At 33.5% G+C, this 23,702-nt stretch overlaps 1 protein-coding gene across 3 annotated transcripts in view; it reads right to left on the reverse strand.

Moving 5' to 3' along the window:
• Positions 1–1,931: 1,931 nt before the first annotated feature.
• Positions 1,932–23,702, reverse strand: part of LOC127717713 (carbohydrate sulfotransferase 11-like) — a 31,178-nt gene continuing 9,407 nt past the window's right edge. For 2 of the 3 annotated variants that reach the window (XM_052223479.1, XM_052223478.1), the window contains 2 exons: positions 3,852–3,937; positions 1,932–3,045 (listed from right to left, as the gene is read on the reverse strand). In XM_052223479.1, the coding sequence (XP_052079439.1) occupies positions 1,951–3,045; positions 3,852–3,937 (1,181 nt within the window). In that variant the 3' untranslated portion in view covers positions 1,932–1,950. The remainder of the gene's footprint in view (positions 3,046–3,851; positions 3,938–23,702) is intronic. The other variant, XM_052223480.1, reaches the window with a different exon arrangement.

The following is a 23,702-nucleotide window of genomic DNA, read 5'->3' on the forward strand; positions in this document are numbered from 1 at the left end:
TATAGGCATCAATTGTGCCACTTTAATAGCAGATTTGTTCATGTACTGTTATGAATCACAGTTTACGGCAAAACTCAGTAAAACCCGTCTTAATTATATTTAATTGATAAATTCGACAACGCTTATCGTTATCTTAAGGATATTTTTTCGTTAAATAACCAAGAATTCTCTAAATAAACTGCCGAAATTAACCCAAAGGAACTTATTTTGAATAAATCAAATATTAACAGCAATAACGGTCCTTTCCTAGATTACGATATTTCATTTTTACACGAGAAACTCTACACCAAAATTTACGACAAAAGGGACGAATTGTCTTTCCCTATTGTTAATTTTCCTTTTTTGTACAGTGATGTTCCTTTAGCAGCGTCTTTAATACGGTGTTTATTTATCCTAACTCCTTCGCTATGACCATGTCTGTAGTGACGTTTTGGATTTCAATGAGCGTAATCTATGTATTACTGGAACATTATTAACAGTCAGGATTTCGTTACCACAAATTGATTAAAACCTGTTTTAATTCTTCCATAGATACAAATATTTGGTTTTGAAGTTTGGCTACACTTGTAGAAAACTTATTTTAAAGGGAATAGCACATCCTAATTTTTACGGTGATGTTGTTTACCGAGTCCGGAAATTTAGATACGATACGAATAAACTAATTAGTCCGTTAAAAAAACTTATTCTAAAAAGTTACCAATTCAATACTGTTATTAGATCTTTAAATATTGTTTTCATTGGTATAAATATTGATTTTAATAGCAGTCAACAATACATATCATTGTTGTACACATATGCTCATTCACGGTACTACAATCTGTCAATACCTATATTTTGGCTTTGCACAAGGTCATGTTTTTCTCTGACTGTTAATGACATCTTTACACTAAATCCGTTGGATGTAGGATGTGTACTGATTGATATTTTAGATACATGATTTTGTTATTAGTTGTTATTGGCTTTGAACTACCTGCCAGTACCTGCGACTACTCTCAGATCTGTACTTTGTGTCTTTTTTGTTGTTAGGGATGTATAAATACACTGCCACGTCCGGTCTGTGTTTTTGTTAGTATTTTTTCTGATTTGTATCGATCTGATGAGTTAAACCATTTTCAACTGATTTTTATAGTGTGTTCGTATGTTATGCTGCAACACCACTGTCCAAGGTTCGGGGAGGATTGACCGCTCACAGACATGTTGAACCTCGCCACATTTTTATGTGTATGTACCAAGTCAGGAGCCTGTAGTTCAGTGGTTGTCGTTGGTTCATGTCTGTCATATTTGTTTTTCGTTAATTGTTTAGTTATGAACGAGGCCGTTAGTTTTCTCAATCGAATTGTTTCATATTCTTCATGTCGAGGCTTTTTATAACCGACTATACGGTATGGGTTTTCTCATTGTTGAAGGCCGTACGGTTGCCTTTAATTGCTTACTTCCACTTCATTGAACTTTGGTGGATGGTTGTCTCCTTGTCAATCATACCACATCTCCTTATTTTCATAAGAACACATTAAAAAAGTTAAAATATTACAGAATATTTACAACAACAAAAATTTGAGAATGGGAGGTCCATTTCCCAAGCGCCTTTTATTTTTGTTATGGGGGAAACGAAATTTCGAGGCAGGAATAAAATGTTCTTGGTTAAGTTAGATACCTGTCATATGTATACAATGTAGATTGTCTTGGTAAGGTTGAGAATTATAATTACTTGAGGTACTTGCTTTAACATCCCCTAGAGACCAAATGACGAGGATGTATGGTTTTTATATGTAAATTATAAATTATATTTTTTTACACGTTATGGTCATATAAACGCAATTATACATATAGGCGTGTGACAAATATAAACAAAAAAAAGGTACACAAAATCGATTTGATTATTTAATTTATCATGATTATCATACCATATATATTCCAATCGATTTTGTGTTTGTCTTTTACAAATATTCTTTAAAGCTTAAAAATGTCAGCTAAATTTTTCTGTCGAGGTTGATATAAATAATCTGGTCTTTTATCATATCCAAAAATTTGAAAGTCATTTTGGAATATTTTCTGCAACTTATTCATTGTGGCTATTGGAATAAGATTGTACGCACTGATAAGATATTTTCGCTTTTGGTCTTTCATATTGTATTTATCTTTCGATTCAATATAAGCATTGATTATTGCGTTTTTGAAAGTTGTAGGTCTTAATTTGGTTAAATCTTTTGAAGTGAACGGAAATTGAATTTGTTCTGCAATTATTCCACGTATTTGTAATTTTCTCCATATTCTTTTCAGCCCTCCGTATACACTTAAACATCTAGTAACCATGATGCGTACGTCTCTAAAAGTTTGAACGGTGTCAGAGATTGCATCTAAAATTGAGTCCGTTTGAAAATCATTTAAAGCAGAAGTATAGTTTTCAAGGTTGAATTCTTTTAAAATGAAAAATACATCATCTGTAAATGTCTCCATTTTACCAATGTAATCATAATGTACAAGACATGGCCGACAATTGTCTGTTGCTGGTAAAAAATGTCCGTCTCTGTCTTTATTTTGTTCTTCTGTGTGTATAAAGTATTCCACCATTTCAGGAAACGTAACGTCGTGTCCACAGTGGTTTTTCTGTTTTCGTGTAAACGCCACAGCTTTTGACCCAATTAAATTCCAATAATATGGGTTAGGAGAAAAAATCTTGTCTAAGTACCCGGATAATAATCTTGAGTAGGGATCTCGAACGAATAGAAATTTAGAATTTTCTTTTAAAATATAATGGTAATCATCCAGCTTCTGAGATTGGAAAGATTTATAGTTGTTCATACAATCCCAAGGTTTAATCGAGTACGGACTTCTAATTTCACGTTTATATAGTAACTGAATGAGACGTCGCCAAAATGTCGACCCCACTTTCTCAATTCCACAATATACCATCTTATCGTCTGGAACAAACTGCATATGTGCTTTGAAATTGTTTTCATCTGACCTTCCGACGTCAATCCTATTGTAACACTGCTTATCTAGGTTTTGCTTTCTACTCTTCATGATTGTGTCTATATTATGGTCCTATTAAATGTAAAACAAGTACTTTAAATGTAAAATGACACGTTGTATCGACATCTGTGACGTATATCCCTAATCTTCTCTAAATCCTTTTAACACATTTTATTGTCAAACCAGAAAAGTGACATTGAATGAGACAAGTTTTTTTTAACATATTTGGTCTTCTCTAAATCGAAATAATGAAAATTACGCATTATTAATTTCATGCGTACGAAGCTCTTTTCTGAATATATTATCTTCATCAGAAGAGCTTTAACTTAAACATTAGGGCCTGTCCCTAGTCAAGAGCCTGTTATTTAGTGGTTGTCGTTGGTTGCCGCTATTATATCTGGTTTTCGTTTACTGTTTTGCCATTATTCAGGTCATAGATTTTTTTGTTTAAAATGTTTAAGATTTTGTCATGTCGGGGCCTTTTATGACTGACAATACGGTATAGCTTTTGCACATTGTTGAAGGCCGTACGGTGATCTGTAATTGCTTAAATTTGCGTTATGTGGACCCTGTTGGATACTGTTGTCTCATTAGTTGGTAATCATACCACATCTCATTTTTTTATATTGACCGTGTTGTAGGAAGTTTTAGGAGAAAAAAAAGTTCAATTTGCGAAGTGAATTCCACAGCATGCAAAAAAAAAGTATTGCACTAAAAAGAAAATTTGCCATGCAGAACACGAATTATAATAATGATTATTGTTTCTTGTTTGCTTAACGTCCAGTGGCAATTATTTCAGACACATTCAGGACGAGAAACTATTTACAATTTATATAAGAGACAGTTGTGTATAATAATAAACCATGGACCTAACTTACCTGGCTGGTATCTTGCATTGACAATTTTTTTGATATTTCTATATTATCTCCTTTATCTAATTCGACTTTTATCGATCTATCTTCTGCTAAAAAATTAAGAAAAAAAAAATCTTTATATAAGAGACAGTTGTGTATAATAATAAACCATGGACCTAACTTACCTGACTGGTATCTGGCATTGACAATTTTTTTTGATATTTCTATGTTATCTCCTTTATCTAATTCGACTTTTATCGATCTATCTTCTGCTAAAAAATTAAGAAAAAAAAATCTTTTGACTAACTAAAGTCCACATAATCATGACGTCTACTGAAGATATTTTTCGATTTTGAATTTTATAGATCCCTCATTTATGCAGGAAGACATTTTATCGAATTTTGAAAATTTAAGAATACAGAATTTAGGGACCTCCATTCACTGGTAAACCCTTATATTTAATTGGGCTAGACTAAAGAATATGAAACGAAATACATTGCCGGCAGATGCATGCATATCATGAGATTTTTGCCTTGTTAAATATCTGGTATCATCCCGTGTGAACTCGTGCGATTCCGATTCTTTTTACTATCATGTTTATGGTTTGGTATCAAGACATTCTGAAAAAAGAGACAGACGATACCGAAGAGACAACCAAAACAAAACGTCGAAGAAAAACAGACAATACGATTACCAAAAAGAAAAGCAGGACAAAAACAGTCTTATAAATACCTTCACAGAAAACGCGAAATTGCGCAACACAAATCCTACCGGAGTGATCGACCGGGGAGCCGGAAGGGTAAGCAAATCCATCTACACTAACGACAACGTTATGTAAGCTTTCTAATCGTTAAAATGACTTATGTAAAGTCCCCGAACAAAACCCCCGCCTGAAATCGTTTTCATTTAATTCTGGGAGTAAATGAAAAATGTACGAAGTTGTAAACAAATAACGGACCAACTAAAGGTATTATGTCTTTAGGTCATTTAGGTTGTTGTCTCATTGAAGATACCCCACCACTCCGTTTACTAATAATAAGGACAATTGTTTTGTTCTTCATACATTTATCACAAGGGGGCCTCGGTGGCCGAGTGGTCTAAGTAGTTACTACTGTAATCACTAGCCAGTCAACACTGAGGTTGTGAGTTCGAACCCCGCTCGTGCGGGTGCACTCGACTCCAATCTTAATTGAATAGGATTGTCAGTTTTCCTATCGAAGGTCGGTGGTTTTCTCCGGGCACTCCGGCTTCCTCCACCAATAAAAACTGGCCGCCACGAAATAGCCCAAAAGCGGTGCTTAAAAGTGGCGTTAAAACACCAAAAATCAAATCAAATCAAATCATTTATCACAATCCATTGGCTTTATATAAGATGTTAAGTTGTATACTTTACATGAAATAATCAATGTTAAAGTTTGATCTCTAGATTTAAGCTGTTTGCGTTGTTTGCGTTGCCTTACATCACCTTTAATTCTTATGTTCTCTATAATATTAGTAATTCAATTCAATATTGCTTACAAATATTCAACAAATCCATCAAGTTGTATTTTCCTTTTATGGTATTTGTAACCACCAATCTAGAAAGACGCGATCAAAGTAGTCCAGAAACAAGTGATATGCGCAAGGAAATCATGTTATGCGCTTTTTTATATTTGACATATTTTCTGTTTAAAATTCGTATTTTTTTTTTCTAATACATATTGAATCATTATATATACTAGTTGTTTTGGCTGACTCTTTGCTTTCAGTTCTCATATACTTCTTTTGCTGCAATGCCTACCTATGGGATAATGCTACTTTAGACAGTTAGACGGGTAATATGTTAATAGGGTATCAAGGACAACTTTGAGAATCTTGAAATTTTCAAACTGATGTATACATATATAAAAGAAAATATATTAAAACAGTTGTTTTCAGAATAAATTGTTTTGAAATGTAACACAGTAGATTTATATATATTATGATGCATAAACTCTTTTTTATGTTTATCTTTGTTTTTAAATGGTTTATACTTAAATAATTTAATTTTGGATGTGACGCGTCTTCTGATTGGCTGACAGTGTTTAGTCTATCAGCTCATAGACATAATTTTGTCATATCACCGTGACGTCATCATCGTTTTTTCACGATTTACTCCGGTTTAAAATGCAGTTTAGAATTAAATTATAAGGAATGACTGTAATATTTTTTCTGTCTTTTCGAAATAACATAAAAAATATTGTCGCACATTTTGAAATAACACGCTACGCGGGTTATTCAGTGTGCACCACATTTTTTATGTTATTTCTTCATAGACAGAAAAAATATTACAGTTATTCCTTAAAGAAAAGATGGTTTATTTCAACTAAACAACATAAAAACAGCGTCAACGACAGCCATCAATTTAAACTAACAACATAATTATTCTTTGCAGCCGAATAGCAAATCCCTGATTTGTCCATGAAAACCCCGGATTTATTATCCGACAATCAAGTGAAGATAATTTCTGAGAAAGCCGTCAACAGATGTCGCTGCGCAGAAAAATAATTCCCCTCGTAGAAAATCGTGAATTTATGAAATTTTAAGAAACCAAACGTTTCATGAGCGGTATACATGATATCATTAGTTTTACAATTATTTGAAAAAATAAGAAGTCAAAATAATGTATCGTTGAAAAAGAAATTCAAGTCATTAATTTTCAGTCTTCGGAACCGCCATTTTTGAACTTCGACTGCTAAACTGAAACATGGAGAACAGAAATGGAATGGTCACATGACGTTACCATTCGTTGTTCACACACGAACACAACTTCAGTAAACATCACAATTTGGTAAGGCCGCGCAGGGACTCCCAATGATTTCTTCTTAAAACTTCTCTGATCTTGGCCAACACAGCTAAGCAATATGACATACTTGTAACAGAGCAAAAGACAATCATTATGTCATTGAAATGAATAGAATTTGTTATTTTTTGTGATTTATTTTCCTTTTTAATGGCTCAGTCTTTTAGTAGAAAAAATTACAATAAAAAATACCAAATTTTGTCTACTTTCTTAAAAATCACATAGATATTCTGAATTCAACACATTATGCATATAAGAATATGTATATAAACCTCCCAATAATATCCCTAAACAGGAACATATATATTGACATACTGTTCCCAGCCCTAAACCAGTGCATTCTTTTTTGGGAAGTCCAGGTGTAAATTAATGTGATATGTGGCATGTCAGGATTTGTCCTGAATGACATGACTACAGTATAAACATCCTAAGATCTGATATATCATAGATAAAAGACAGAGGAAAAACAGTTTGAATAGAGTCAGATGTTTATTTTGTAGCTTACAGATGTAATTTCAAAAGAATGAAGATTAAATCACATCATAATATTCTTGGTGCTCATTCCCTTTTCATCTTCAATAAATCATTCATTAATTGTTCCATAGATGGTTGTTCAATCTGCATCCAGTTTACCTAAATTAATCTGTTTACAATGTTTAAGCTGCATGTACCTGCATTTAATGAGGATTTATATATTAGGTCGACATAGTAATTGTTTTCATTCTTCATTATTACACATATTTAAGTATGTTACCAGAGATGGTTTTATATGGCTCTGATGGTTTAATTTAGACTTTAAAAAAATCTTTTTAATACCCATTGTATATTTATTTTTCACACCCCATGTCCCTGTTTTAGGTTGTGATTTTTTTTTTAATTTGATTACATAAAATAATATCCACTAAAAAATAAAAAAAATACATATTATTAGTGAAATGCTATTTTCAGGGTTTTTTAGTTTTACACTATATTGACATTTTACTTTTAACATGTGTATAGCATGTTTTGCAATATTTAGTTATTTGATATACATGATTAGGGATTGGGCTTTAAGTTGACAAATACTAAGTAGCTGTCACACCTAGAATACATACTCATACTCTTGGCATTGATAATATCTGTTATTGCATATAAATGTAGACATGTTCTATAAAGTAAATTGACATTTCTGTTGGAGCCTGAAAGTGAATTTTTGTATTTGTATACTCAGAAAAACAAGATATTTCATTTCCTTTATCATATTAATCAGCCTTCAGCAAATAAAGGACTGGTGGTTTCATTTAATAATAAGAGTTGAAGTTTTTCTTTTCTCTTAAAATATAGGAAATTCAATTTATCTTGTTTAATACACACATGACAACTAATTAAAAGGGGACTGTTAATGGTGGATGAGTATCCATGTCATATGCCAAGCTTTTTATCTCCTACGTTTTGACAAGTTCTGAATGATTAAAAAAAAAGAAACAACTACATTTTATAAATGTATTTTTTTATATCCCCCTTTTCTGAAAGAGAGGCGAAAGATACCAGAGGGACAGTCAAACTCATAGATCGAAAATAAACTGACAACGCCATGGCTAAAAAATAAAAAGACAAATAGACAAATAATAGTACACAAGACACAACATAGAAAACTAAAGACTAAGCAACACGAACCCACTAAAAACTGGGGGTGATCTCAGGTGCTCCGGAACGGTAAGCAGATCCTGCTCCACATGTGGCACCCGTCGTGTTGCTCATGTTATTACAAATCCAATAAATAGTCTAATTCGGTAGGTCACCTTCGTGGTGAAAAAGGAAGTGGATTGTATTACGACATAAGGAACATATCCGATATCATCTGTAAAACGGTTATTCCATAACGGTCAACCAACTCGTGATGGCGTCCGTAAAATTTACGAAGGGATGATTTTAACTTCACCATTTGGAACTCTTGGTTTAATAGCTTCCTTGTGAGCAACAACCCTCTATCAAGGAATTCATGATAGGAAATACAAGCCCTGGAATATCGTATGAATTGGGAGATATATACTCCGTATGAAGGCGCTGCTGGAATGTTGCTACATTGAAATGGAAAGGTCACAATTGGTAAGCTGAAATCATCTCTTTTGTCGTAAAGTTTTGTTTTCAACCGACCCTCATTGTCAATTTCTAGATGTAAGTCAAGATATGAGGCAGACTTAGCTGCATCTGTTGTATCCTTTATCCCTAGTTCGATGGGATAGATGCGTTCAACAGAGTCACCAAATTTTGAATTATTTAGTGAGAGAACATCATCTATATAGCGGAAAGTAAAGTTAAAGGATATTGCTAACTTCTTATTTTTCTTCCTAAGAAGTTCCTGTATGAAGTCAGCCTCATAATAATAAAGAAAAAAGTCGGCAAGAAGAGGGCACAATTGGTTCCCATTGGAATGCCGACAATCTGTTGAAACGTAACAAATATTTTGTCAATCAAGAAATCAAGCATCTTGATAATGTCAGTTTCAGAGAACTTTTTATTTGAATCAGAGTGATTCTTTGCAAAGTAGGATTTATCCCTCCCCAAGACAAGATACTTGTATCTACGTTCGCCATTCTTTTTTATGATACAAAGCAATACCAACTCTTTCAATTTGTCTTTTAGTTTGGAATTAGGAATACTTGTGTAAAGTGTAGAAAGGTCAAATGTTTTAATACTATTGCAAGATGAGAGAGTCTTAGATTGTATGTACTCTAAAAAATTTGAAATTAGACTACACACAACAAAACAAATGGCAGGTTTGCAATCACTGTCAGGCCAAAGGTCAGAATATAGTTAGAATGAAAAACAACTGCAAATAAAAAAATTCTTTAAATAAAAATGCAATTCTGACATCAATTTGTTCATGAACAGATTTTTCTCTTCCACTTAGTCTCTAAATAAAGTCCTGATTATATTTTTATTATTTGTTAATTTTCTCAATAGTTATTACCATGTAATATTGCTACTTTTACATACACATAGACATTACATGTTTGGTGAATGGGAAGCCTTTTATAGAGTACGTTTATATTTCCATTTTTAATAAACATTGTCATGGGTATCATATGCCAGGGACCAGGAGTTGTTTTAAGGTAAATATAAGCGTCAATATTGGTACCGGTGCCAGGAGAGCTAGTTAATTTCAATGACAATGATCCAAAACAGTTTTGGCGTAGAATTGGTCAAATTGGTATAAGTAACGAGAGACAGATGTGTATTCCGAAAGAAGTTACTTTAGATAATGGAACTATAACTAACAATTTAGAAACTATTCTAAGTAAATGGAAAAACAGTTTTCACAGTTTATTGAACCCAAATGTTGATGCAGAGTGTAATAAGGTTGAAAACTGTAATATTAAAGTAAACATTATAATTTGTATTGATTTAGATAAGGAAATCACCATTGATGAGGTTCATAAAGTTGAAATGAATGCAAAAAATTGTAAAAGTGCAGGTATTGACCTTATTCAAGCTGAGTTATGCAAGAATATTTCTATTATTTCTATTTTACATAAATCATTTAATTTATGTTTCAGTTCTGGTAATGTACCAAATATGTGTGGAATAAGGGAATTATAACCCCAATACCAAAATGTTCTACATCAGATCCTAGAGATCCTTTATCTTATAGGGGTATAACTCTAGCTCCTTTTGTATACAAGATGTATTGTAGTATTTTAAATGAAAGATTAGTCAAATGGTTTTATGAAAGGCAGAAGTACAATTGATCATATAAGCACTATAACATCAATAATAGAAACCAGGAAAAAGTGTAAATTATCAACATGTGTAGCTTTTATAGACTTTAACATGTTTAAGAAGGCGTATGACTCAATTAATAAAGTTTTTTTGCTTAACAAACTGGAAAATTTAGGTATAGGTTCAAAATTTATGTACTCTCTAAAAGCTTTATACTCTAATGTAGAATGTAGTGTACGTGTAAATGGTAATATGACTGAATGGTTTAACATTGATTCTGGGTTAAAACAAGGTTGTGTTTTATCATCTATAATGTTTGATATTTATATAAATAATTTGGTTGATGATATTAATGCGTTGAATATTGGTATTAACATAGATGAAGAAAATTTAGCTATATTGTTATATGCTGACGATGTTATTTTAATGGCTGAGAACGAAGAAGATTTACAAAAAATGTTGAATGTGCTTATTACATGGTGTCTCAATAATGAGCTGACAGTTAATATAAATAAATCTATGATCATACATTTTAGAAATCCAGCTGTTTTACAAACTAAATTTAACTTTTCTATTGGTGTTAATGTTATAGTGTGTAAAAATTTATCAATACTTAGGCTTGCTACTGACTGAATTTTTAGATTATCAGTTAATGGCTAAAGCAGTAGCAAAGTCAGCCAGAAGAGCATTAGGATTGTTAATTGTGAAGAGTAAAACCCATGGTGGTTTCCAGCACAATTTTTTTTCAAAACTATACGATACAATGGTATTGTCGGTTATTAGTTATGGTGCAGGTATTTGGGGAACCAGGGACTTTTCCTGCATAAATGCAGTCCAAAATAGGGCCATGAGATTTTTCATGGGAGTTAGTAAATACACATCAAATGATGCCATAGCTGGTGATATGGGTTGGAAGCCACCATGCGTTAAACAATGGTCAACTGTCTTGAGACATTGGGCAAGGTGTTCCATAATGGGAACCCACACAGGATAAATTTTAAAATCTTTAAATGGTCCATACGAAAGTGCAATATTAGAATTAAGAATTGGAGCTTTAGACTTATAGAGATGTTAAAATTGTATAATTATGAGCAATATTGTAATTTAAAATTAAATGTATTGAACAAAAGTTTAAGTCAAACTGGTGTACAAGAGTTGCTGCGTATGCAGAGGGAAGTAAATTGAGGACTTATAAATTGTTTAAAAATAATTATTGTAATGAAAATTATTTAAAAAATATTCTGTCAATTAAACACAGAAGTGCTTTTGTAAGATTTAGATGTGGGGTAGCGCCACTAAAAAAAGAAACTGGAAGGTATGAAAGAAAAGAAGTCTATGAGAAGACATGTTTTAACTGTAGATAGATATAAGAAGATGTGGTATGAGTGCCAATGAGACAACTCTCCATCCAAGTCAAAATTTATAAAAGTAAACCATTATAGGTCACAGTACGGTCTTCAACACGGAGCCTTGGCTCACACCTAACAGTAAGCTATAAAGGGCCCCAAAAAATTACTAGTGTAAAACCATTCAAACGGGAAAACCAACGGTCTAATCTATATAAAAAACGAGAAACGAGAAACACTTATGAACCACATCAATAAACGACAACTACTGAACATCAGATTCCTGACTTAGGACAGGTGCAAACAAATGCAGCGGGTTTAAACGTTTTAATGGTACCAAACCTTCACCCTTTTTCTGAAACAATAGTGTAACATCACAACATAGAAAGACACACTATAAAATATCAACTGAAATAGCTTAACTCAATCAAAGGACATATTAACACCATTGAACATACACTGAACAAATAAATTTGACCTATGACACAATGTAAATACAAAATAAATAAACTAAGGGAAGAATAATAAAAGTAACATGTTATATCGGTAAGAAATGTTAAACAATTAAAGAAAAACAATATGCTCGAACAAAAATACCATCCATTTGCAATAACTTTAAACACAGGTAAATGAAAATAATTTTGTTGTTAGGTATACGTGTACAGTACCAATAGAGAAAGGAAATATATTTACGGAAGTATTTTTTGAAAATACAGTATTAATATAGATACATGTATTGTAGAAGCATTTGTACATTCTTTAGTTTCGTATTATTTGATTGCTATTTTTTATAAAACCCTGCACCTCCTTTTCATGTTTGTTTTGGCTGGTTACGGACAACAGCCAATCGGATTGTCCTATTTGAATCTTGCTTTGTCTGGGATATATTTATCCACCAATCAGCTTTGATTTTTCAAATTTCCCGGTTTAACCTAATCCAATAAATTCAATCAAATTTATCTTGCACAGTATGCATCCCAGCATCTCGCAACATTCAAAAATTTTGCAAGCAGCAATCAAGTTGTATGTCAAATCGATCAAGCATAATCGTATTTCTTTATTTTTGATTGCCGATTAGTAAGGCATTTTACAGACAATTGTTAAACAAACTTTAAGCAAAATTAAGTTTAATGGATACTAATGATCAATATTTGGATCACGTCTTCTTTTCTAAAGTTGTGTCTAACTTTCTTCGTTTACCGTCATGGTATGTGTTGAGCTTTGAAGAAGTTTACAGATACAGTACGTATATAACCGAATCTGAGGCCGATTTAAGCAAAGTGATCTTCATGATTAAATTGGACTGTTCAGCCTTTTGTGAAGGATGTATTTTCTGCGAAGACATTGAGGCCGTTTGTTCCGCTTGTTCAAGCCAGAGAAGTTGTTGACAATTTAACGTTTTGAGAGCATCACGCAATTATTGAAAGTTTACTGCAGACTCAATATGAACGATATAGAAAAGTCACAAATGAGTGACGCGGATAAAGTTTTGAAGTGGGCCGAGGCCAAAAAACTTAGTGAAGCGACGGCAAGCACAATTCTGCAACTCGGATTTGATTCACTGGAGGCGCTGGCTTTGTTAACGCAGGAGGACTTATCTAAATCTAAACTGCCGATCGGTCAACAGAAACTTTTGATTAAATCTGTCTGTCGGACATTCTTGCAATCGGAAGAGGAAAACGATGGCGGTTTGCCGAAGCGATCAAGTATGGCGGACAACAGTGAAGAACTTCCGGCATCTTCTAGTGCAGGTGCGCACGCAGATATAAATGTGTCGTCAGGAACCAACAACGGACTTCCGGCACCCATGGAACCGGAAGTAACAGACAATTACATTCGGGAAGTACTGGGACAGCTTCAGAAACAGCAGCCGCAACATGGTGGACACGTTAGTACAACGAACAACGCAGGTAGCAGTCTTAATTTAAATGACAATATTTCATGGCAAGACCCTCAAATTTATTTAAAATCCTTAAATAGCAGTAGTAGTTCGGTTGTATATCATGATATTGTTGATTTTGTTCAATCTTCAGGGGGGTTTTTTGATGAAGAAAAACTTATATCTAAGTCTGATTGTGGTCAATTAGTATTTAAATCAGGGCCCTCAAAGCCAAAGTTAGAAACTGTAACCATGTGCCAATGGTCAATGGCAAACCTAGCCATTTTGCACAAGTTATTGGGGGAGGGGTTATTGGACCAGGGACAAGTATTAGACTATTTTTCCTATACCACCCGAGTTTACCAGCTGATTACTTCCCATGATATGGTATCAGTATTCTTTTATGACAGGGAGTATCGACGGCTACAGAGCATGCATAGGTTTAGGTGGGGCACTGATATACCGCACATTCAGATGGTTTACTTGAAGCCTAGAGCGGCCCGATACCCACAGCAGGCCAATACCCAGCAGAAGGGATCGGGAGCTAGTACTAGAGGGGCCAGAAATTATGCGTCCCATACCTCCAGTGGTAAAGAGATTTGTAGGAAGTTTAACTCTAGATATGGCTGCACTCTTGCTTCTTGTAAGTTTGAGCATGCGTGTAGCATATTTGGATGTGGGCAGAAGCACTCTGCAGGTAGCCATCAGAGCTCAAATCCAAAAAACTAGGCAATACAGTAAAACCTTTGCGGGCTCTTGACTTGCATGTCTGGAGTCGAGAACTGGCCAATGATTTTGATAGAGAATTTTTATTAAATGGAATTGAATTTGGGTTTGATATTATAGATTGTGACCAACTCCCATCCGGCATTGTTTCCAAAAACCATCCGTCAGCCTCACCAAATAATCCTTTGTATGTAAAGGCCCATACTCAGGTTCTTAATGAGATAGAGTGTGGCAACTACAAATTCACTTCTTCAGATCCATGTATAATTAGTCCTATTGGGGTGATACCAAAGCAGGATGGGGGAATACGCCTCATTCATGATTGTAGCAGGCCAAAAGGCTCTTCGGTAAATTCCCTTGTATCTGAAATTGAAAAGCAGCGTTTTCAAACCCTTGATGATGCTGCTAAGCTAGTAACAAAAAATTGTTTTATGAGTAAAGTGGACCTAAAGTCTGCGTACAGATCTGTAAAGTTAAGTAAGAGAAGTCAAAAGGTTACTGGTTTCAATTGGACCTTCCCAGAAGGGCAAGAATTTACACTCTATGATACTAAATTACCTTTTGGCTCTAAATTAGCCCCTGGCATTTTTCACAGACTAACTCAAGCTGTGCGACGCATGATGTCTCGCAGAGGTTTTACTGTAGTTGCTTACCTAGACGATTTTTTCTTGTGTGAACAATCTGAATTCAGATGTAGGCAAGCACTGAATTCTCTAATTTTTTTTACTTCGAGAGCTGGGATTTATGATTAATTGGCAAAAAGTGGTTGACCCTACCACTAAACTTACATTTTTAGGAGTTGAGATAGACTCTATCGCTATGGAGCTCCGGCTTCCGGGGGATAAGCTGTCCCTGCTTAAGCAAGAATTAACTGATTTTGGCAATCGCAAGCGTGCTTCGAAAAAACAGCTGCAATCTTTAGCTGGCAAGCTTAATTGGGCATCTACAGTGGTTCATGGCGGGAGAGTATTCCTTCGCAGAATTATTGATAGCATTACGCAACTGCAGCATGATTGGCATAAAATTTTGATAAAAGGGGATATAATGCAAGATATATTATGGTGGCAAAATTTTATTTCTACTTTTAATGGTAAATCCTTAATTCTTGACAAATATCCGGTTACATCAGTGTATACGGATGCTTGTCAAGAAGGTGGTGGGGGTCACTTTGGGTCAGATTGGTTTTATGCTAAATGGGATGCAGATTTTGCTTTTACTAAGGACCTCCATATTAATGAATTAGAGGCATTGTCTGTAGTCTTGTCTGCAATTCGCTGGGGTAAAACATGGCAAAATAAAAAAGTGATTGTTTACTCTGACAACATGGCCACTGTAGGTTGCATCAATAGATGTACATCACGCAATAAGAGATTGATGGCATATCTACGGCATCTATTCTGGTTGTCAGCCTCATATAATTTTCAACTAATTGCTAAACATATCCCAGGGAAAAAGAATATTCTAGCAGACCATATTTCCAGACTTCATGACCCCATCTCATTTATATGTTTTATGCGTTGTTGTTTGCCTTCTCCCCTATTTGTCAGGCAGTTGGATTCCCACATGTCTAACAAATCCTTATTTTTTCTTTTGCATAGGCATGCCAAGTACCAGTAAAGTGCAAGCCCTGGACATTATTGTAGCCAATTTCCGGTGTCACACCTTTGCAGAGTCTACAAAAAAGACTTACATGCTATATCTAAAAAGTTACTGTAGTTTTTGCAATGATATAGGTATTCTCCCTATTCCTTTGAGCCAAGTCAACTTAACGATATACATTGCCCACTTATCATGTCGACTTAAATTTTCTTCTATCCAAAATTATTTATCAATCATATCCTTATTACATAAAGAAGCAGGCTTACTTTCCCCTTTGGACTCTCATTTAGTGCACAGTGTCCTCAAAGGTGCAAGAAGGGTCCTTGGAGATGCAAGTTGTTCTAAGTTGCCCATAACACCCAAATTATTAATGGGAATTTTCTCAACTCTATGTTTAAAAAGTGCTTTTGATTTAACTTTCTGGGCAGCGTGTTTAGTAGCTTTCTTCTCCTTTTTTCGTAAATCCAACCTTTTCGTACCATCCTTGAATGATTTTGATGCTGACCAACATCTAAGTAGACAGGCAGTCTGTTTCTCTCATCGAGGGGTAATTCTTAAATTAAGAAAGACAAAAACTATTCAAAACAAGGAGCGACTTCTTGAAATTCCTTTGCCCAGAATTCCTGGTTCCCCTCTTTGCCCAGCCCAAGCCCTTCTACTTTGCTTTAAGCTTACCCAAAAAGCAGCCCCCTTGTCTTCAGCATTTATGTATGATTCACAAGGTAGATTAATTCCATTAACATATAGTAAATTTTTATCCAGACTAAAACATTCTTTGTCGCATTTTGGTATCAATCCGGACCAATATTCTGGGCATAGTTTTCGCAGAGGGGGTGCCTCTTTTGCCCTGGAATGTGGCATTCCTACGGAGTTAATACAGTCTCATATCGACCCTTCCCTTGACCATAGGCACATGGTTATGGATACTTTTGCAAAGCGTATTCAGGAAAAACTTTGATTATTTTTATATCTGTTATTTTTTGTTTTGTACATGTATATATAATATCATTTTGTGTGTTCTTTTTAATGTTGCTTATAATAATAACTTAAGATAGCATTTATATGGGTCTTGCCATGCACGGAAGTTTTATTATTACTATTCTGCAAATCTGTAATGTTACATGTATGGTTGAAATGGACACCTACAATGTACATATTAAGTTGTGACTTTCATATCTACTGAATTCATGGATTCTTGTGTTGGACTTATATGTACTTGTGTTGGAACCGTTTATACAGACTGTGATTTTGTATGGTACAGATCAGACTACTTCAAATACAATTTATTATACATGTACTCTTGTGTGTTATGGAGCATTGTTTTATTTGGTTTTTACCTATTTATAATTTGGTTTTTTGCTTTCATTTTTGAATCCAATTTTAGGTTATTTTTCTACTACCCCTACTACAGGTTTGGGATACTTTATTTGGAGAACCACAGTTTGACTTACACTTTCAGTTATTCACGTTTTAAAATTTTGTTTATCATGCATATACATTTGTACATGTATTGTATATTTCTTGCCTTATTTGAAATTTTAACTATGCTTAATAAACTGTGGTTAGTTTTTCCCAAACCTGTCTTTGTTTACATTTATATATTATTTCACCATTACTTTATGTTCTGCTTGGCCACTGTATCCATGCCGGTTACCGGTGTGGTGTATCCAACCTTGATGTATAAGTTTAAGATACATCAAGTGTTGGCAGGGAGGCAAAGAAGAAGTAATGCTGTGTCCTGGCATTGATATATGCTCCTTTACATTGCATCTTATGATATCTACATATGTCATCGGGTGCTGCGTGGCCTAGGGTGGATGCCTGTATAAGGGGGGGGGGGGGGGGGGGGGGGTCTCTTAATGTATCCTTAGATTAATGGAAGTATTTTTTGAAAATACAGTATTAATATAGATACATGTATTGTAGAAGCATTTGTACATTCTTTAGTTTCGTATTATTTGATTGCTATTTTTTATAAAACCCTGCACCTCCTTTTCATGTTTGTTTTGGCTGGTTACGGACAACAGCCAATCGGATTGTCCTATTTGAATCTTGCTTTGTCTGGGATATATTTATCCACCAATCAGCTTTGATTTTTCAAATTTCCCGGTTTAACCTAATCCAATAAATTCAATCAAATTTATCTTGCACAGTATGCATCCCAGCATCTCGCAACATTCAAAAATTTTGCAAGCAGCAAGCAAGTTGTATGTCAAATCGATCAAGCATAATCGTATTTCTTTTCCCACCCACCACTCCCTTATTTTCTAGTTTTGTGCGTTTTGACTCTATGTGCATTATTGTAGTTTTAGAATTTTATCCGCAGTGATTTTATATTACTGTGGAGAACCACAGTTTGACTTACACTTTCAGTTATTCATGTTTTAAAATTTTGTTTATCATGCATATACATTTGTACATGTATTGTATATTTCTTGCCTTATTTGAAATTTTAACTATGCTTAATAAACTGTGGTTAGTTTTTCCCAAACCTGTCTTTGTTTACATTTATATATTATTTCACCATTACTTTATGTTCTGCTTGGCCACTGTATCCATGCCGGTTACCGGTGTGGTGTATCCAACCTTGATGTATAAGTTTAAGATACATCAAGTGTTGGCAGGGAGGCAAAGAAGAAGTAATGCTGTGTCCTGGCATTGATATATGCTCCTTTACATTGCATCTTATGATATCTACATATTTCATCGGGTGCTGCGTGGCCTAGGGTGGATGCCTGTATAAGGGGGGGTCTCTTAATGTATCCTTAGATTAATAAAATAAATAATTTTGAATACAAAATAAATAAACTAAGGGAAGAATAATAAAAGTAACATGTTATATCGGTAAGAAATGTTAAACAATTAAAGAAAAACAATATGCTCGAACAAAAATACCATTCATTTGCAATAACTTTAAACACAGGTAAATGAAAATAATTTTATTGTTAGGTATACGTGTACAGTACCAAATTAGAGAAAGGAAATATTTTTACAAAATAAATAATTTTGATGTTCATAGTACGAAGTGAAAATTTATAGTTATACCAAACACTTATCAAAGCTGGTATATAGACCAGATATAACCCTGAATAACATTAAATAACAAAAAAGCAATACAATTAGTATCAACAGGTCAAAAAAACAAGAAAGTACGATTTGAGAGTACTCGCAGTTACTGACAGCTAGTTAAAAGCCAAAACAATTAATAATAAAAAATCATGCATCAGAGACTAAAATCAACTAAAACACATCCCAGGGATTTAGTATTTTAACGTCATGGACAGTCAAAGAAGACATGACTAGTGCAATGCCAAAAATAAATGTATCGACAGACAGTAGGATAGTTAGGAGTTTAACCTCTTTATAGATCTAAACGAACGTGGGTGTGTCTTTATACATCCCACTTGAAAAAAATACAAATTTAGTTATGTTTCAATTTGCTGATGACAAAATCGATATTAGTCCCAATGTAAACTATATTCAAAGATCTAATTACAACATTGGTAAGATAACCTTTACTAATAAGCCTGTTTAAAGGTTCGATGAGTTTACACGGATCACAAAGTGATTTCCGCGCTTTAAGTACAATATTACCGTAAAATTTAGGATGTGAAATACCGTTTTTAATCAGTTTTCTACAAGTACAGCCAAATTTACTAATCAAATCTTTGTATCTATGAAAGAACTTAGCAAAAGTTTTACGTAATTTATGGTAACGAAATCCTTGATTTAATAATTTACCAGTGATGCATTGATTACGTTCGTTAAAATCTATGACATCACTACACACACGGGCATAACGAACGAGTTGGGATATATATACACCGTATGATGGAGCCAAAGGAACATCGCCGTCTAAAAAAGGAAAATTAACAATAGGGAATGAAAAATCGTCTCTTTTGTCGTAAATTTTCGTATGGAGTTTTCCTTTAGAGATTGAAATGTCCAAATCCAGAAAAGGACAACTACTGCTGTTTATGTTAGATTTAGTTAAAGTAAGTTCTATTGGGTAAATCTCGGTAGTATATTTAGAGAACTCTGGATTATTTAACGAAAAAATATCATCTAGATAACGGAAGGTATTGTTGAAAGTATCAACCAAATGTAACAATGACGTGTCTTTACTGAGTTTGGTCATAAACTGAGATTCATAGCAATACAGGAATAAATCTGCTATTAAAGGGGCGCAGTTAGTGCCCATAGGAATACCTACTACCTGTCGATACATTCTATCGCCGAAACGTACATATATGTTGTCCAGGAGAAAATTTAAAGCTTCAATCATATCTTCACATTTCCAGTAAGTGTATCTAGCATACTTTCCTTTTTCGTTACAGAAAAAGGCTTTAAACGAGTTACAGCAAATAAATTTGTAATGAGATTTTTCAAAAGACCATTTAATTAAATATGAAAACTTTTTCTTGATAAGATTGTGTGGAAGTGTAGTATAGAGAGTAGAAAAATCATAACTGTCAACAGAATTAAAAGGACCATCAAAAGCATGTATTTTATCTAAAACCTCTAAAGAATTTTTAACACTCCAAAAATAATTAATGCCATTATTTTCATAAGCTTTATTACAAAAGTTAATAACAAGTTCTTTGATAGTAGTAAGGGAGGTAGTTAGAAGCACTGATAGATTAGTAGTAGAACACTTACTAGATGCGGAGATGAAACGGAATTCAAATGGTTTTTTGTGCAATTTAGGTAACCAGTACATAGTAGGGACTTTCAAATGTTCGGAAGAGGCCTTAAGCTGGGTAGTGGCAGTGATATGCTTGTTTACAATTTGACTCTCTGTGGAGCGTACGGATCTGAATGTAGATGAATTTGTAATTTCGTTTTGGAGAACTTCCGTGTAGTATATGCGTCACACCACCACTACATTATTTGCTGCTTTGTCTGCCGGTACGAACACAAACCGCTTTGCGAGTACTTGGAGTTTATTTTTTATTCTGGAAATGGGAATATCATGGACCCTATTACTAATTTCAGAATTGTTTTCAAAATGAGATATACGAATATTAACAGTATTCATAATTTTATTAAAATAACTGTCTAGAGATTTTTTATCAGATTTTTCACGTTTACACCAATTTTTACAGTAGACAGACAGAGCATCTTTAATGATCTGACGACACTGTTTCCAATCTATTTTAGATGGAGGACGATATTTCGGTCCTTTCTTAAGAAAATTTATGACCTCACGGTCTTCGACGATGTTGAGGTCTCCTGTAAGGACATGACCATAAGGAACATATCTAAAACTAGATGTTTCACAATCTCAAGTGGAAGGAACATTATTTTCTAAATTGACGTCTGATGTAACTGACGTATAATTAAAAATCAAACTTCTGCTGGGTTTTTTATAAGAATACGAAATAATAGGTGGTTCTATATTATCAAAATATGGAGGTATTTGGCTTTGGATGGTAGAGTCATTGAATATACTAGATAAGTTAATAAAATCAATACCTCTATTTATATATTTTAATTTAAGAAAATGCCGTTTATGATTTTCAGGTTTATCGATACTAGGAAATAGCCTATGATGACAAAAGGCTGAAATAATACGGGTGTATTCATACATTGGGCTAAAAAAAGAAATTGTATCACACTCCAGAAAAATAGCATATAATTTACTTATTGGTATCTGATCCAGTTTGCATAATACTTGATGTCTGCCATTATTTTTTATTATAGATAACAGATCAGCAAGTGTATAATTTATACGATGTTTAATACGTTGATTACGGTTTTTGCGTTTGCCATGAGACCTTTTATTTCTAAGTCGTTAAAATGCCCATTATATGTAGATTTAAGACAAATCATGATACATGAAGCTATACATTTTAATGAACGTTTTAACCTATTATCACATAGCGAAAAATTTATATTTTATTTAATAACGACAATGTTGCTGCTGTAGTTGCCAAAACCTGCAACAATATTTTATTGAGAAAAACAGTATTTTGTTTAACTTGTTCTTAAAAAAACAAATGTTTTACTTTCATTTAGTATAGATGGACACTGTAAATTTTAAATGTAAATTTGTAAAAATATGTTTATATGTATATATTGTGTCTGAAAAGTCTCTTATTAATCTTTTTAAGATTGGTGCATACATTGCAAATGTTTTAAATGTTTTATGATTATTTCTGTGAATCTTATTTTATGTTTGTATGTGGTGGGACTATAATAAAATTTTGAATCTGAATCTGAATCTGTTACATTTCAGTGTTCATCATTAGACCTCAGATACATGATTACTTAATTATTGCATACATAAACATATGTAACACCCATTTAGAATGTAAAAAACAACTTTAGTTCACAGATATAACTGACAATGGGTCTTAAAAGAAATTTTGTAAAAATATTACTCTAGAATAGAATATATAAAAGAAGTACATTTCATACCCATAATCTTTATAAAATATTTTTTCATCTAAATCATTGAATGGTGAATCAAAATGAAGTATTTATGTGTATTCAAGAATAATACTTGATTCTTCTAAGGAGATGTACGCCTTAAAACAATTATTTATATCAAAGTATGACAAACTAGAGGTAAACATGCAATATGTCAACCCCCTTAATGCTGGAAATGCTTCACCTTAAACTTGGGATCAATATTTTTTCTAATAATTTACTGGTCCAAAACACCTCATTTTATGTAAATATTTTTTACCACATACTTTTTTTTATTTCTTTTGAAGTTCAAAAACAATGTATTTTTTAAAAATTGAATGTAATAATTGGCAATTTCTCTAGCAATATCACTGATTTCTACATGATTATAAGAATTTTTTTAGGAATATTTATATTAAATAGTGATTTACCAAAGCAGATATACATTCTGCAATACTTTCTCTTACTGCTTAGGTCCTGGATCTTTACAGGTGCCCTCATTCCAATGATTAATTATAATTTCCATGACATTTTTCATATTTACACATTTTACTATCCATACGGGTCATCGTCATTATACATCACCTACTCTGCATGATGTTTCTATTAATGACTTGCTGCCATTTATACAAAAGCCGTTAGGTTTTCATCACATTCGCACGAAACTTTATTCATTACCCCTTTCAAAACTTCATTCTCTGTTCAATTTATGTTTGGAAACCACTGTTACAAAACCCTCATTCAAACCAATACAAACTTACAGCTATCATTTCGGATATTGCAAGTCACAGACTTTTCAAACCAGTTCGCATTGGAAAAGATGAAAAAGAGAAAAGATCTTTTCTTAAAATTTCCTTTGTCAACAAAGGTGTCGATGGCGTCAACTTAGGCAATATCTTTCATCATAAATTAGTTCAGTCGAAAATACCTCCTTATTTTAAAGAAACGTCTGTACCAATAATTTCTTATACCTATACCTACATGTATACCAAACCAACTGCAACTAAAATTTTCAATTACAAACACGTTTTGCAGGATCTCAATATTGACGACTTCAAGTCTAAACCTCCCGATTGCACCTGTGCTAGTTCCCAATTCACATAGAATCCGGCTGGCCATGTTATTAACGGAGACCTCAACATTGTCAATAACACTTCCCTGCGAAATGTGTTATCCAAAGGTCCGAAATATCGTTAGCCTAAATCCATCAATTGGAAATACAACTTCAAAATACTGATGGATTCGGTCGAGGATTATGCCAGGCAATGGACTAAACGCGAGAAAGAAGACGTAGATACTCTTTCCGAATGGATTAAGGCTGTGAGGTCGTTGATACAAATCAGAATTAAGAAACTAAATGGGTCTATCAATACCCATGCTACGTCAATCTT

Source organism: Mytilus californianus, unplaced genomic scaffold (genome assembly GCF_021869535.1).
Source record: "Mytilus californianus isolate M0D057914Y unplaced genomic scaffold, xbMytCali1.0.p SCAF_10, whole genome shotgun sequence".
Lineage (NCBI taxonomy): Eukaryota > Metazoa > Mollusca > Bivalvia > Mytilida > Mytilidae > Mytilus > Mytilus californianus.